The sequence below is a fragment of the Balaenoptera ricei genome, chromosome 13 (genome assembly GCF_028023285.1).
Source record: "Balaenoptera ricei isolate mBalRic1 chromosome 13, mBalRic1.hap2, whole genome shotgun sequence".
NCBI classification, from domain to species: domain Eukaryota; kingdom Metazoa; phylum Chordata; class Mammalia; order Artiodactyla; family Balaenopteridae; genus Balaenoptera; species Balaenoptera ricei.
The window spans coordinates 48,997,383-49,015,508 of record NC_082651.1 but is presented as its reverse complement, the minus strand read 5'-3'; the positions used below and the strand labels follow the sequence as shown (position 1 = coordinate 49,015,508).

At 34.4% G+C, this 18,126-nt stretch overlaps 1 protein-coding gene across 9 annotated transcripts in view; it reads right to left on the bottom strand.

Moving 5' to 3' along the window:
• WDPCP (WD repeat containing planar cell polarity effector) overlaps positions 1–18,126 on the bottom strand; it is a 418,665-nt gene that overhangs the window by 148,784 nt on the left and 251,755 nt on the right. For 4 of the 9 annotated variants that reach the window (XM_059943231.1, XM_059943234.1, XM_059943230.1 and 1 more), the window contains one exon: positions 8,684–8,786. The exons of 2 other annotated variants lie outside the window; for them this stretch is intronic. In XM_059943231.1, the coding sequence (XP_059799214.1) occupies positions 8,684–8,786 (103 nt within the window). Of the gene's footprint in view, positions 1–2,429; positions 2,468–8,254; positions 8,323–8,683; positions 8,787–18,126 lie in introns of those variants that run through there. 3 more of the 9 variants (XM_059943235.1, XM_059943233.1, XR_009506547.1) reach the window with 3 other exon arrangements.

Below are 18,126 nucleotides of genomic sequence, written 5' to 3'. Positions count from 1 at the left end.
AGAAGGGAGTGGCACCATATATTTAAAGTGATGAAAAGGAAAAACCTGCAACCGAGAATACTTTACCCAGTGAGGCTTTCATTCAGATTTGACAGAAATTAAAAGCTTCATAGACAAGCAAGAGCTAAGAGAATTCAGCATCACCAAACCAGCCTTACAACAAATGCTAAAGGAACTTTTCTAGGTGGAAAAGAAAAGGCCACAATCAGAAACAAGAAAATTACGAATGGGAAAGCTAAAGGTAGGAAAGACTCCACACACAAATATGATATCAAAACCAGCAATCGTGAGAAGAGGACAGTACAAATGCAGGATATTGGAAATGCCTTTGAAATTAAGAGAGCAGCAACTTGAAATAATCTTGTATATATGTAGACTGCGGTATCAAAACTTCATGGGAACTGCACACCAAAAATCTACAACAGATACAAACACAAAAAAGAAAAAGCAGTCCAAACACAATACTAGAAATAGTCATCAAATCCCAAGAGAAGAGAACAAAAGAGGAAGCAAAGAAAAAAGACCTACAAAAACAAATCCAAAATTAACAAAATGGCAATAAGAACATACATATGGATAATTACCTAAAATATAAATGGATCAAATGCTCCAACCAAGAGACACAGGCTTGCTGAATGGATACAAAAACAAGACCCGTATATATGCTGTCTAAAAGAGACCCACTTCAGATCTAGGGACACATACAGATTGAAAGTGAGGGGATGGAAAAAGATACTCCATGCAAATGTAAATCAAAAGAAATCAGGAGTAGCAATACTCATATCAGACAAAATAGACTTTAAAATAAAGACTGTTACAAGGGACAAGGAAGGACACTACAAAATGATCAAGAGATCAATACAAGAAGCAAATATAACAATTGTAAATATATATGCACCCAAAATAGGAGCACCTCAATACATAAGGCAAATGCTAACATCCATGAAAGGAGAAATCAACAGTAACACAATAATAGTAGAGTACTTTAACACCCACTGACATCAATGGACAGCTCTTCCAGACAGAAAATCAACAGGGAACATATTAGATCAGATGGACTTAATTGATATTTATAGAACATTCCATCCAAAAGCAACAGAATACACATTCTTCTTAAGTGCAAATGGAACATTCTCCAGGATAGATCACATGCTGAGCCACAAAGTGAGCCTCGGTAAATTTAAGTAAATTGAAATCACATCAAGCATCTTTTCCAACCACAGCACTATGTGATTAGAAATCAACTACAAGCAACAAAGAAAACAACACAAGCACATGGAGGTCAAACAATATGTTACTAAACAACCAATGGATCACTGAATAAATCAAAGAGGAAACTAAAAAATACCTAGAGACAAATGACAATGAAAACATGACAATCCAAAACTATGGGATGCAGCAAAAACAGTTCTAAGAGGGAAGTTTATAGCAATACAATCTTACATCAGGAAAGAAGAAAAATCCCCAATAAATAACCTAACCTTACACCTAAAGTAACTAGAGAAAGAAGAACAAACAAAACACAAAGTTAGTAGAAGGAAAGAAATCATTAAAGATCAGAGCAGAAATAAATGAAATAGAGAAGAAAAAAACAATAGAAAAGATCAGTGAAACTAAAAAGCTGGTTCTTCAAAGAGATAAACAAAATTGACTCATGAAGAAAAAAAGGGAGGGCTCAAATCAATAAAATCAGAAATGAAAAAGAAGTTACAACAGACACCACAGAAATACAAAGGACCATAAGAGACTACAAGCAACTATACATCAACATAATGGACAACCTAGAAGAAATGGACAAATTCTTAGAAAGGTACAACCTTCCAAGACTGAACCAGGAGGAAATAGAAAATATGAACAAACCAATTACAAGTACTGAAATTGAAACTGTGATTTAAAAACTTCCAACAAACAAAAGTCCAGGATCAGATGGCTTCTCAGGCAAATTCTATCAAACATTTAAAGAAGAGTTAACATTGCAGAGGAAGGAACACTCCCAAACTCATTCTATGAGGCCACTGCCACCCTGATACTGAAACCAAAGATACCACAAAAAAAGAAAATTACAGGCCAATATCACTGATGAACATAGATGCAAAAATCCTCAACAAAATACTAACAAACCAAATCCTAACTGAATACATTAAAAGGATCATACACCATGATCAAGTGGGATTTATCCCAGGGATGCAAGGATTCTTCAATATCTGTAAATCAATAAATATGATACACCACATTAACAAATTGAAGAATAAAATCCGTATGCAGAAAAAGCTTTTGATAAAATTCAACAACGATTTATGATAAAAACTCTCCGGAAAGTGGGCATAGAGGGAACTTACCTCAACATAAAAAAAGCCATATATGAAAAACCCACAGCTAACATCATTCTCCATGGTGAAAAACTGAAACAGGAACAAGACAAAGATATCCACTCTGACCACTTTTATTCAACATAGTTTTGGAAGTCCTAGACACAGCAATCAGAGAAGAAAAAGAAACAAAAGGAATCCAAATTGGAAAAAAAGAATAAGACTGCCACTCTTTGCAGATAACATGATAGTACACATAGAAAGTCCTAATATGTTACCAGAAAACTACTAGAGCTCATCAATAAATTCGGTAAAGTTTCAGGATACAAAATTAATACACAGAAACCTTGTGCATTTGGGGTTAATATATACACCACTATATATAAAATATGTAATCAACAAGGATGTACTGTATAGCACAGGGAACTCTACTCAATATTCTGTAATAACCTATATGGGAAAAGAATTTGAAAAAGAATGGATATATGTATGTTTATAATTGAATCACTTTCCTGTACACCTGAAACTAACACAACATTGTAAATCAACTATACTCCAATATAAAATAAAAATTAAATTTAATTAAAAAAACAAAATTTTGATGAAAAACTGCATTTAAGTAATATGTTTAAATATTATAAATATTTAATAAATGTGTAAATGTTAAATGTATTATTTAATGTATTTAAATATAATGTGGCAACTCTGTAAATCACTCTTCTCCAAGGTTTGTTGTTGCTATTTGTTGCTTGTTTGGTAACTTTTGAACTCATTCTGTAAAGTCTATATTCCTTGTTGTGTGCAGCCACTGAAATCTCTTTTCAGTTACCTAAACAGTCATCTACAGATTGGATAAAGATTTTTAATCCTAGAACCAGTATATCTTGGAATCTTTTTGGGTGGGGGTTCTGTATGTGTGTCAGGGAACCCCTTGAATGCTCAGCTAGGCATTTTACAACTCAGCTTTAGCCTCCACTGCTTGCATGCATAGAGCCTCCAGATCAGCCAGAGGTGAGAATTTAGGTGACCATCTCAGATATTTCCTAAGAATGCACACAGTCCTGGGCATGCACACAGTAGTATACACAGTCCCAGAAAGATTTTCGAGCTTTTCAAATCTCCTATGGACAGCTTATTCTCCAGAATTTCCTTTTTAGCTTTTTGGTTGGCTTATTGTTTGCTCCAGCAGTTATTTACCTTCTCAGGCAGCCAAAATCTTAAACAACTGCCTGTAATAGTTTTCCACAAAGCACCCTGGGGAAAAGGCTTTTTCACAAAGAGTGAGCTTCCAGTCAGGTCAAATAAAGACAGGTTTACACAAGAGGTCTTCCAAGGAACCATGAGTCAAATAATGATAGTTATCTGGGATTGGGACTTTGAAGGACCTCCAATCCTGTTCTTTACTCTCTGCTGGCTCCTGGAGCTGTTGATTTTCACCAGGATTATGGGCTGTGGTTTTCAAGGCTACTGTGGAGCTGGGTGGTGGGGCAGATGGGAAAAGGGCAAGTTAAAACACTACGAAGAACTTCCCCGGTAGTCCAGTATGTAAGACTCCACGCTCCCAACGCAGGGGGCCTGGGTTCAATCCCTGGTCGGAGAACTAGATCCCACATGCATGCCGCAACTAGGAGTTCCCATGCCACAACTAAGAAGTCCACCTGCCACAACTAAACAGGCCGCAGCAAGATCCCACATGCTGCAACTAAGACCCAGTGCAGCCAAAATAAATAAATAAATAAATATTAAAAGAACCCCAACAACACTATAGAACTTTCTGTTCTTACATGAAATTCAGTTGTTTTTCTTGAAACCCTCCCCAGATTGCTGCATTTGGTTAATTTACAGAAGTCTGATAAAGACAAAGCAATAAAGGAAACTGAGAAGGAATGGCTGGAAAAATGTTAGGAAGAAAATCATGCAAGAATGATGTCAGAGAAATCACGAGAAGACAATTTCGACATGGAGGGAGTAGTGAATAATATTTAACTACTGTTGTAAAGGTTATGTAAGTTGAGGACTTAAAAATGCCTACTCAATTTACTGTCATGGTGGGGTAGGGAGAGGGGAGTCACTGTAACATTGTGAAAACTGTTTTGGTGGAATAATTTGATAGCAGCCAGATAGGCATGGTTTGAGGAGTGAGTGAATGGGTAGTGGAACAGCTCTATGTGTTTGTTTCCCCAAGGTTCTGTATCCTTTATTTCTCATTCCTTATTTCTTTCCTCGGAAGTCTCTTCAGCTCAAATCCTGATATACGGTGCTGATCCTTCCCTTGTCTTAGATATTCAAATGATTGTGGGACAGCTTGTCTTCTAAGAGCCTTGAATCAGAATACCTGAAAGTACACCTATTTTCTTTCTTTTAAAGGTGATCTTGCTGGCCTGCAGGATGGAGTCATGTTTGGTTCTTTCCTTTACCTCTGAAGTAGATGTCTATAGGATTATCTGCCTAATACCCTTGTCCTAAAAACTGACCCCCATATCATATCCAATTGTGGGAGCCTTTTTCTTGAAGCTATGTGACCCAGCCCTCTGGCCATAGTTGATGGGAACAACTTGGGTAAGGAAACCAGCTGAATCAAAGTCCTTCTCTGGAAATTCTGGAACAAGAATGAGAATCATTTTTCCCTCTGCATGCCTCAACTAAAGGATGCAAAGTTTGAGTCCTACTGGCAAACTTGCTTACTGCCTTAAAAACTTGAAAAGATGAAAATGGTCTTTGGAGAAAGAAAATATTGAAGAAAGTCCAAACAGCTTTTAAGTTTCTGGTTCCAGCTATGTCTCAGGTACACCTGTATTCCTATCCTTTGGTACTAGCATATATCCCATGATCCCAATGACATTCCTATTTTTACTTTAGCTCTTTTGAGATGGGTGTCTTTCACTTATCCTCATCCACATAAACTCACTGGTCAAGTCCTATCTACAACCTCTTTGCTCTGTGCAGACTTGACTGGAGAGTTTATTCCATTATATTTAAAATAACTACTGATAGGGAAGGACTTTTCCCATTTTGTTATTTAATTTCTGTATGTCTTAAAGCCTTTTTCCCCCTTATAGCTTTTTTCCTCCTAATTTCCTCCATTACTGCCTTCTTTTGTGTTTAGTTGATATTTTGTAGTGAAACGTCTGAATTTCCATTGTGTATATTCTATAGTTATTTTCTTTGTAGTTACTATGGGGATTACATATAACATCCTAAACTATAATAATCTGATTTGAATGGATACCAAGTTAACTTAAATTGCATACAAAACTCTACTCCTATAAGTTGTGTTCCTGTCCCCCAACTTTATGTTATTGAGGTCACAAATTACATCTTTATATACTGTGTACCTACTAACAGATTTATAATTATTTTCTATGCATTTGTCTTTTAATTCCTGTTGAAAATAAAAAGTGTAGTAAAATATTATAATAATAATTGTTTTTATATTTGTCCATGTATTAATCTTTATTGGAGATCTTTACATTCTTCATATGGGTTCAAGTTGCTATCTAGGATCCTTTCATTTCAACCTGTAGGACTCCCTTTAGCATTACTTTTAGGGAAGGTAATGAACTCCCTCAGCTTTTATTTAGCTAGGAATGTCTAAATTTCTGCCTCATTTTTGAGGGAAAGTTTTGCTGGATATAGAATTCTCCATTGACATTCTTTTTTGTTTCAGCACTTTAAATATGTCATTTTATTGCCTCAGGCCTCCAAGGTTTCTTCTACTAGAAGCTTGCTGATAATATTATTGAGGATACCTTGTATATGATAAGTTGCTTTTCTCTTGCTGCTTTCAAGATGCTTTTTTCAAGCTGAAAAGCTTTTGATAGTTTGATTATAATTTGTCCTAGCATGGGTCTCTCCCCTGGTTGATTGTATTTGGAGTTCACTGAGGCTGGATTTGTAGATCCATCTCTTTCCTCAAATTTGGGAAGTTTCCGGTCATTATTTCTTCAAATAGTCTCTCTGTCTCTTTCTCACTTATCCTTCTGAGACTCCCATAGTTGTTGGTATGCTTGAGAGTGTCCCATAAGTCCTTTAGGACCATTTCACTTAATCTTTTTTCCTTTTGCTCCTCAGACTCAATGATTTTAAATGTTGTATCTTAAAGTTTGCTGATTCTTTTTTTCTGTCTGCTAAATGTAAGTGGGAGCCACCCTAGTTTTCTGGAACAAAAGTGGAGTAGAACACTTATCTAAGGTGTTCACCTCTTGATAGTTACTGTTGTTATTAAATGGATCTTTGACAAGAGATAGTAATCAAAGCCAAAGGATAAGGCCTGAAAAAACAGCTGAGAAATGGGGAGTAACAGGGTTTCAGTGAAAAAAAGGTCTTTACTAGAAATGAGGCAGGGCTCAAAGGGGGAACACCAAGCTCTTTGGCTAGGAATTATCAGCTGGCCTAGGTAACCTGATCAGAATATACACAGGGCACAGGATGCATTTTGGTGAATAGTGGAGTTTCTTCATTTTTCTGAAATTTCGTGGTAATCTCTTCATATTCCTTTCACTCTTAGTAAATTTAAATAGCTTTAAAATGCAAAAATTGCCTCCATTATATCTGAAACCCTGGTGGAAAAGGCAGGGTACATGACAACTAAGGAAAATTCTGATAAAATTTGCTATGAATTAACCTCCTACTGTGTTTCCTAAATGGCAAGAGGGATGGGGATGGAGGATGTTTGTATCCCCATGATGTAACACCGCAATTCCTATTAATATGGTATGGTTTCATTATTTAGTTATAAGTGACTTATCACAAATATAAACTGTACCTACCTCAAAGAATTATGGTGAGGCTTAAATTAGTAAATGTAGGTTAACTTAGAATAGTGCATGGCCCACAGTAAACATTCAGTAAATATTAGCTATTATTGTTTTTATTGGGATGCACATCACTATCCTTAGCAAGTTAACAATATACATTGATAGGTCAACTGAAGTTACTCTTATCTAATATTATATTAATATTGAATATCCTTTATCCATTAGGAATGAAGATTTGAAAGTGGTCTATGCATCTTTTGGGTTTGATCAGTTTGGAACTTTTTCAGGGTGGGGGAGGGAGAACAAAATCATCTTTCTGGTAAACAACTGTCAGCTTTGGTATTCAGCTTTAGAGCTACCCTGGTAGTATGGCTTTGAGTCCTTCAGTACCAGCTGGAAGACTGGGATCTCTGATGGTGATGTTAGAGAGAAGCTGACAATTGCTCCTTTTGGCTGCCAATGTTACAAAAACAAAGCACAAGGGCTTCCCTGGTGGCGCAGTGGTTGAGAATCTGCCTGCCAATGCAGGGAACACGGGTTCGAGCCCTGGTCTGGGAAGATCCCACATGCCGCAGAGCAACTAGGCCCGTGAGCCACAACTACTGAGCCTGCGCGTCTGGAGCCTGTGCTCCGCAACAAGAGAGGCCATGACAGTGAGAGGCCCGCACACCGCGATGAAGAGTGGCCCCCGCTTGCCGCAACTAGAGAAAGCCCTCGCACAGAAACGAAGACCCAACACAGCCAAAATAAATAAATAAATTAAAAAAAAAAACAAAAACAAAGCACAAGATGATCCATCAATGGATAATCAATGTTATAATATTTTCAAGCAACTTACCAACTGGAAACCTTACTGAAACCTCTCTGTTTTATAGGAGTTCCATGAAGAAATAAATTCTATTACAATTTCTGAGGGTCCTCTGCCTAATTTAGGAATAGGATATACCAGGAACAATAGAAATTGGGATGCCCAGAGATCAGTACTTTCAGAGTTAGTCACATTAGGATAAACTGAGTTTAGAAAAAGGAAACTCATGCTGATATTATAGTTTTTAAAGACATCATTTTTCTATATTATAAATTTTTGAATGGACTTTTAGATTCAATTTAGGCTTTTGATTTATCTTCTTTGGAAGACTCACAGTAAAATGAATCTAGTGGCTTCTAAATTAAAAAAAAAATCACCCATCAAACCTAAATTTCACGTGAAGTACTTTGTCTGATATAGGAAGGAATTCTTCTGAGATGTGACACGTCTATGTATAAAAATAAAGGATTATATAAGTTCCTGTGTTGGTTAATTTTAATAATAGCACTAATAATAATAAACTGTTTTCCTTAAAATCTTATGAAAAGAACAATGACTTTTTAACTTTTTGCTAAGTAGTTATTAATTACTGATTATTAATTTGCATATTAACACAATTCCAAGCTAAATATCCATACTGTACTATTTACCCAGGCTTAATTCTTGTTTTTTCTAAAAAAAGACACTGTCTTCACAAAGAAAGTAATTCAAATTAACCAGCCATGCCCTACAAATGTAAATAGAAGTGATACTGAATAAGTATTGATTAAAATAAAAAGTACTTTAAAAAAAACAGCATTATATCTTACCAACTCCAGAGGTTATTGATTCTGCATCAATGTCACTAGCTCTCTTTCTTGCCATTTCAGCTAGTGCCAATTCGCCCTTATCTAGTGCAAGGTAATGGATGTCCTTTGGAAATAAAGCAAAATAAAAGATTAATCCAAAATGTATCTTAGTCAAGTTACAAAGGAGATTTTGAAAGAAAGAACTTACTGTTCTTTCAAAACAGTAACAAAAATAGATTACAAAACAGACATGGCTGATGAATATTCTTTTTTGTATTTTAATTTTCTCAGTTTTCTAGTACAAGCAAATTTTCTTGAATTGGAAATCATAGCTATAACTAGTGGCAATTATTTAAATAAATTATTTTAAGACTTTAGGCAAAAAGACAAGCTTTTAAATCCAATGTTTGATATACTTAGTTTTGTCAGGGAATAAAAATCTTAGTGGTTATTTTCTTTAATGAAATTTTACTATCTGAGATAGCTTCTTCAAAATTCAATTGTTCATTATGATAAGCATTTTATAAGGAATATTATTACACAAATTTGTCTCTGATATTTATGTGTCTGGCACATATTACTTTGTTAATATTATTAACACTACTATTATCTTGAACTCATTCAGTCAACAAATAATCAGTGCCTATTAAGTTGTGAAAAGAGAGATCAATTACAATACCATTTCTCAACAAGCTTTCAGCCCAGTAGGGAGAAAGACAACTGTAAACAACAGTTAGTAACATAGTGTAATAGGTTTTATGGCAGAGTTAAGAATGGTGTAGAACCAAAGAGGAGGAAATGATCCTTGATCTGCATCTTGAAGGATAAATAAGAGTTATAGTAGAAGGGAAAATGGAGAAAAGGCAACAGAAAATGAATGATATCTGGTACACATATGTAGAGAAGCTTGAGAAAACACAGTTCTATCAGGCAATGACAGGTCTTTCAATATGGAAGGAATGTTGGATGTGTGGGAGAATGCAGTGGAAAATAATTCTAAAGAAGTAGACAGAGCCACAAAAAAGGACTTTGAACTCTTTTTGGTACACAGGGTGACTGTTGGAATGAGAATTTTATTGCAATAAAAATGAAAAAAGAACATGAACAACAAGTTTTCAACGATGAAATATAAATGGCCTATAATCATGAAAAGGTATTTCACTGTCCTAATGTTCAAAGTTGAAAAAATGTAATTTCAAACTGGACAAATTTTTTAAAGTTCTTACTTACTGGTTGCAAAGTTTGGGGGAAAACAGGCACTTATTACATTTACTGGGAATACAGACTTTACAGAGCAGGGGTCAGTAAACTATGGCCTATAGGCCAAATATAGCCTGCCTTTTGTACAGCCCTTGAGTAAAGAATGGTGTTTTTCTAGCATAATGCCCTCCAGGTCCATTCATGTTGCTGCAAATGGCAAAATTTCACTCTTACTTATGGCTGAGTAGTATTCCATTGTGTGTGTGTGTGTGTGTATACCACAATCTTTTTTTTTTGGCTGCGTTGGGTCTTCGCTGCTGCGCGTGGGCTTTCTCTAGTTGCAGCGAGCGGGGGCTACTCTGCGTTGCAGTGCATCGGCTTCTCATTGCGGTGGCTTCTCTTATTGTGGAGCATGGGCTTCAGTAGTTGTGGCTCGAGGGCTCTAGAGCGCAGATCTCAGTAGTTGTGGTGCACGGGCTTAGTTGCTCTGCAGCATGTGGGATCTCCCCGGACCAGGGCTCGAACCCATGTCCCCTGCATTGGCAGGCAGATTCTTAACCACTGGACCACCAGGGACGCCTGATATATACCACAATCTTCTTTATCCAGTCATATGTTGATAGACACTTAGGTTGCTTCCATATCTTGGCAAATGTAAATAATGTTGCTATGAACACTGGGGTGCATGTATCTCTTCGAATTAGTGCTTTTGTTTTTTCACATATACACTCAGGCGTGGAATTGCTGGGTCATATGGTAGTTCTACTTTTAGTTTTTTTTTTTTTTTTTTTTTTTTTTTACTTTTAGTTTTTTGAGAAACCTCCATACTGTTTTCCACAGTGGCTGCACCAGTCTACATTCTTACCAACAGTGTATGAAGGTTCCCTTTTTTCTACATCCTCGCCAACATTTGTCATTTGTGTTCTCTTTGATGACAACCATTCTGACAGGTGTGAGGTGATATCTCATGGTTTTGATTTGCATTTCCCTGATGATTAGTGATGATAAGCATCTTTTCATGTGCCTGTTAGCCATCTGCATTTCCTCTTTGGAAAAATGTCTATTCAGTTCTTCTGCCCATTTTGTTGATCAGGTTGTTTGTTTTTTGATGTTTAGTTGTATGAACTATTTATATATTTTGGATATTGACCCCTTATCAGTCATATCATTTGCAAGTATTTTCTCCCATTCAGTAGGTTTTTTTGTTTTGTCATTATGCTAAGTGAAATAAGTCAGACAGAGAAAGACAAGTACTGTATGATATCACTTACATGTGGAATCTAAAAAATACAACAAACTAGTGAATATAACAGAAAAGAAGCAGACTCACAGATATAAGGAGCAAACCAGTGGAGAGGGAAGAAAGAGCATTATAGGCATAAGGGATTAAGAGGTACAAACTATTAGGTATAAATTAAGCTACAAGGATATATTGTATAACACAGGGCATATAGCAAATATTTTATAACTATAAATGGAGTATAACCTTTAAAAATTGTGAATTGCTATATTGTACACCTGTATATATAATACTGTACATCAACTGTACTTCAATTTTAAAAGAAAATGGTGTTTACATTTTTAAATGGTTGGAAGAACTGTGCTCAACCACTCAACTCTGAATGGCTTTGGGGAATTACCTTATGCTGAAGACTTGAAAGTGTTTCAATCTGAAACTATTATAAGCAAAACAGTACTTATATGTGAAACTTATATTGTGATAAAGTCATTTCAGTGAGAACTAACATTGTTTGACTTGCAAGTAATAGGCTGTGTTATAGGCTGTGTTATACACTTCCTGCACTGTCAAAAGTTAAAAAAAGAAGTGAGATCTCCATTCCTATACAAATTCCCAGCAATATATTTCAGCCCACAGCAGCATTTTTCAACCTTGATACAAGTGCAAAGGTAATGTCCATATTCCAAAGTCTATTTAATGTTGCAATTATGGAACTTTAATAGGAAGTAATTAATTTGCAATGTAGTAACATGTTAAAAGGCAGTCTAGCCTTTAGCTAATAGAATTGTAAAAATGCCTTCTGATCGGTGAATATGTGCAATTAAACCATACGCTCATGGATTGATATCAATATTTGGCAGTACTTATCTATAAGGAAAGAAATTTGCAAAGTTGAAAATACATAAAATCTCATCACAGATCAGTATTCACAGTGAACATTTGCAACAGATTTTGTTGTTAAGGAAAACCACCTTTCAACCCTCATTAAGAGAAATGTTATCCCCCCGCAAAAGAATTCCATTATTCACATCTGTAGAACTTTATTATGAAAACTGTACTCAATTAATAGATTTTTAATTTTATCAATACAAATCTATGGAAATTTGTTTTCTCAAGTACCTAAATAATAACCTCAATTTTTCCTTTTGGGCCACAAGCCTATAATATTTGCTATTTGGTCCTTTATGGAAAAAGTTTGATGATTCCATATTTTAATAATAGATCAGAATTTAAATTTGCATATATATACTTTTGTAAAATCTTCTTAAGGAAATGATGTGACCAATCTTATGTCCAGGATTGGTGATGACAGCAATACTTATTTTTTCTTTAAGACTATCTTTTTTTTTTTTGGCTGCACTATGCAGCATGTGGAATCCCAGTTCCCCAACCAGGGATTGAACCCAGGCCCTTGGCAGTGAAAGCATGCAGTCCTAACCACTGGAACACCAGGGAATTCCTGACAGCAGTACTTACAACGATAAAAAATCGGAAGCAACTTAAATGTACATCAACTGAAAAAATCATATTGTTTTTCTTTTTTAATCCAAGAGTGGCATGATACTTTCATAACAGATCCTTATATTCAATGAAGAAATTAGCAGTAATTTAAAAATATATATACTCCCGTATTCAGTTTGCTAGTATTTTATTTAATACTTTTGCATTTATGTTTTTTTTCATTGAGGTATAGTTGCTGTATAGTATTATATAAGTGCATCTGTGTTCTTAAGAAATTCTATCACTTTACTTGCACTTGACTGCTAACAAGCCCTCAACTGGTATCAAGGTTATACTAGCCTTATAAATAAGCTAAGGCAGCTTTTTTTCCTATCTTCTTGTCTCTGGCAAAATTTGTATGTGATTCTTCACTGAAAATAAGCAAAAGATACACAATGCATTTAAGAAGAAATTACCACCCATTACTGAGTGACATAAATGAACACCTGATTAAAATACAGATATACACCTGCTTATGGCTGAAAAGACTATATATCATAAAGATATCAATTCTGACCCCAAATAATCCGTAAAATTCAGTGGAATTCCAATCAAAATCCCATCAAGATTTTTCATGGAACTTGACAAGCTTATCTTAAAATTCATATGTGAAAGTAAATGGTCAAGAATATCTAAGACTTATTCTAGTTAACATTAAGACTATATAATAGCACAAGTATATAGGCATATAAATCAATGAAAAAGAAAGTTACCCATAAAAAATATCAATTTTTTTGTGAGTTACTAATGTTAGTACTTTATGTTTAACAGTGATGTAAGTGTTGGCTATAAGATCTGTGGTCCACAAATTATTTCTGGAACATATTCTCTCTCTCTCATTCTTCCTTAATTCTGTGATTTCTACTCTTAATTTTTTAACTGTTATAGGGAATTTGGGGTCATTAATTTCAAGAAGGTAATAAGGCTTAACAGTTCTTGAGTTGATATTATATCTGTACCATGAAGGTTTTCATTTCTTAATCTTTCTGTGGACCGTCTCACTATTCATATATATGAATGTAGTTTTTAGTAAAATGCAGTAGAGAGTATATTTCTGTAACTCCATACCTCTCAGTTTGAGACAGTTCATGCATGAATCTTTACAGTGTGATAAAAGACATCTAGTATCTAGTATCTATATCACCCCCCCAATTGGCTATCCTCTAGATATTTTTATTTTTTAACTTTTAGATAGTTTTAGTGTTGCAATTTAGTTTAAATGTTGGATATATACAGTTAAATATGTTCCTATACCCCTGGGAAATGGTCATATTCTAAATAAGTCAAGAAAGTAAAAGCCACTTGGCTTTATATTTCATTTTCATGTCTTTTACTTGATTAGGACAGCACACACAAGAATAGAGGACATGCAGTAAAGCTGGTTGAGACTAAGGGTAAGGTACTGTTAAATGATATTATATTAAATACACTGCAAGAGACCACTACTGGGAAAGTCATGCCCTTCTCATCTTGACTTTAAATTTAATTAAATACTTATTAATCAAAAATTAGTCCACAAATAATTATGGAGTGTTTACTACGTGCCAGATACAGAGGTAAATTTACTACAAAGTTTATAAAGCTTAAGCTTTTCTGCCTCTTATTTGTACATATCTTTCCCAGTACCTAATTTTGTACTTGAAATGTTAAATTATTTTTTTTAACTTTCTTTTTTAAATTGAAGTATAGTGGATTTACAATATTATAATATTTTCAGGTGTACAGCATAGTGATTCAGTATTTTTATAGATTATACTCCATTTAAAGTTATTATAAAATAATGTCTATATTTCCCTGTGCTGTATAATATATCCTTGTTGCTTATCTCTTTTATACATAGAAGTTTGTATCTCTTAATCCTATACCCCTATCTTGACCCTCCCACCCTTCTGTCTCCCCACTGGTAACCATTAGTTTGTTTTCTATATCTGTGAGTCTTATCCTGTTTTGTTATATATATTTGTTTGTTTTATTTTCTAGATTCCATATCTAAGTGATAATATACAGTATTTGTCTTTCTATGACTTATTTCACTAAGCGTAATATTCTCTAGGTCAATTAAATTATTTTCCTTCAGAAGTATAAGTTTCAAGCCCCGTAAAACATGTATCTACCCCCTGATGCCCATCCATCAAGGTTTTCACATACTAGTGAACTATGTTACCGTACCATGTTTAGATGTTTAGAATCATGTGTCTCGGAGGCACATGGCACAAGGAGACACTGTAAGTTGTACAGTCCTTTTTTGTTTCCTTGGTCTCTTTTTGGAGACTTATTGTATAAGATTAAAAAGGCATGTAATGGGTCTAAAGAGATAACATAGATGACAATAGATTTGAAAAGTGTCATATTGATAAATCCCAACCTTTACTGCCACCCATTCAGGATTACCTAGTTAGTGAATGGTTTTATTATAAAAGTGTTACTAATGTGGAAGCAAGTTTTCAGAAAAATATTCAGAAGAATGAACTATTTAGTTTCTGTCATTCTCAGTGACAATTTTTAATTTACCGTTTGCCAAACTGACTTATATTAGTAACATCTTTTAGCACTATTAAGTGAAATTGGCTTCCACTGAACAAAAGATGACAAACACTGATAGTCTTTGGCTATAATCCACGTTTAAAAATTTACACATATCCTCTCTGTATCATCTAAGATCTGGAATAAAAGACTTGTTATTACTGGGAGCTCATTACCTTTCACAGGTGATATTGAATGTACTACTATAATGAATATGCAGATTTACAACAAAAAGCATTTAAAGCTAAGGAGTTCCCTGGTGGTCCAGTGGTTAGGACTCGATGCTTTCACTGCTGAGGGCCCGGAATCAGTCCCTGGTCGGGGAACTAAGATCCTGCAAACCATGCAGCACAACCAAAAAAAAAAAAAAAAAACTATTCAGAGCTAAAAAAAAATCCTGAGTAGATTTTCATCTTTAAATCATACTTTGGACTAGTCATTGACAGATAAGTTTAACTATTATAACATATTGATGTTGTTATAACCTTTTCTAATTTTTGTTATGCTTTTGGGGATTAATAGGTTTGTATGAGATAACAGAAGCACTTACAAAGACATGCAACAGCTTCTACACATTTAAGACTACCATGTTCTGGCCCTCCCTGCTATAATATTTTACTTAGTTCAAATCAGTTGATAATATAAAACTTAAATTCATTAAGTACAAGCTTTGCAGCTTTAAGCCTTGTCCAAACCTGCTTTCAGAACATTTAATTTCATGCTGCTTTATTTCAAGTAAAGATAAAGTAAAATGTTGATACACTTCTTTTTGTACTTATTTAAAATAACATTTCTTTTCATAGGACAAATCTGGTTAATAAGAAATTTTAAGAATTAGGAATAAAATATTTCTGATAATGTGTTAATATTTTATAAATGTCATGTTTGTAGATTTGAGGGAAAAGTAACTTTGAAGATAAGGAAGTCTATAAAATAATTTATCTCATAGGTACATTTATATTAATATAAATTTTAGTAATCAGTTCTTAATGTCTACATAAATAACTACATAAATAATCTTTCTTATATAAGAACAATGAATAATTACTTTAAATGTGAAAATATATGCAAACAATTTAGATTTTGTTACCAAATGGAGAATTTACTTGGAATGACACTTATTTTCATGTTAGAATAAGTTTTAAAGTTTTTAACTCATAAATAAAACCTACTGCTTCTTTTTAGGAGTTATATTTTTGGCTTGTTTGAATTTTGTCCTTGGAGCTACTGGTTTATTTAAATTCATTTATTTTAGTGAATTCAATTTTTTCAGTTTATTCACGTTCACTAAGTTTTCATGTTTATTGCACTGTTGTATATATTATTATCATACTTTTTAAAAGTCTTCTGATCATTTTATATACTGCTATATAGAATGATCAGAGTTATTCCCAGGATATTATAACAAAATGAAGTTACTATATACAGAAAACCCTAAAGACTCATAAAACTACTGATAAATGAATTCAGCAAGGTAGCAGGATACAAGATTAACATACAGAAATCAGTAGAGTTTCTTTACACTAACAATGAAATATCAGAACGCAATGTAAATAAACAATCCCTTTTAAAATCGCATCCAAAAAAAAACAACTTAGGAATAAACCTCACCAAGGAGGTGGAAGACTTACTTATATGCTGAGAACTACAAAACATTAGTAAAGGAAATTGAAGATGATTTAAAGAAATGGAAAGATATGCCATGCTCTAAGATTGGAAGAATTAAAATTGTTAAAATGACTATTCTACCCAAAGCAATCTAAAGATTTAATGCGCTCCCTATCAAATTACCCATGACATTTATCACAGAACTAGAACAAATAATACTAAGATTTATATGGAAACATAAAAGACCCAGAATTGCCAAAGCAATCCTGAGGAAAAATAACCCTCCCAGACTTCAGACAATACTACAAAGCTACAGTAATCAAAACAGTGTGATACTGGCACAAAAACAGACATATGGATCAACGGAACAGAAAGAGAACCCAGAAATAGACCCACACACGTATGTTCAATTAATCCTCAAGAAAGGAGGCAAGAATATACAAATGGGAAGATACAGTCTCTTCAGCAAGTGGTTTTGGGAAAGTTGGACAGCTGTATGTAAATCAATGACGTTAGAACACAGCCTCACACCATACACAAAAATAAACTCAAAGTGACTTAAAGACTTAAATAAAAGACATGACACCATAAAACTCCTAGAAGAGAACATAGGCACAACATTCTATTACATAAGTCATACCAATGTTTTCTTAGGTCAGTCTCCCAAGGCAATAGAAATAAAAGCAAAAATAAACACATGGGACCTAATCAAACTTATAAGCTTTTGCACAGCAAAGGAAACCATAAACAAAACAAAAAGACAACCTACAGACTGGGAGAAAATATTTGCAAATGATGCAACCGACAAGGGCTTAATTTCCAAAATATATAAACAGCTCATACAACTCAATAATGAAAAAGCAAACAACCCAATAAAAAATGGGCAGAAAACATAAATAGACATTTCTCTAAGGAAGACGTACAGATGGCCAACAGGCACATGAAAAGATGCTCATCATCGCTAATTATCAGAGAAATGCAAATCAAAACTGCAATGAGGTACCACCTCACACCAGTCAGAATGGCCATCATTAAAAAGTCTACAAATCATAAATGATGGAGAGGATGTGGAGAAAAGGGAACCCTCTTACACTGTTGGTAGGAATGTAAATTGGTACAGCCAATATGGAGAACAGTATGGAGGTTCCTTAAAAAACTAAAAATTGAGCTACCATATGATCCAGCAATCCCACTCCTGGGCATATACCCAGACAAAACTATAATTAGGAAATATACATGTGCCTCCTATGTTCACAGCAGCACTATTTACAATAGTCAAGATATGGACATAATCTAAATGTCCATCGATAGATGAATGGATAAAGAAGATGTGGTATGTGTATACGTATGTGTATGTGTATGTGTATATATATACACACACACAATGGAATAT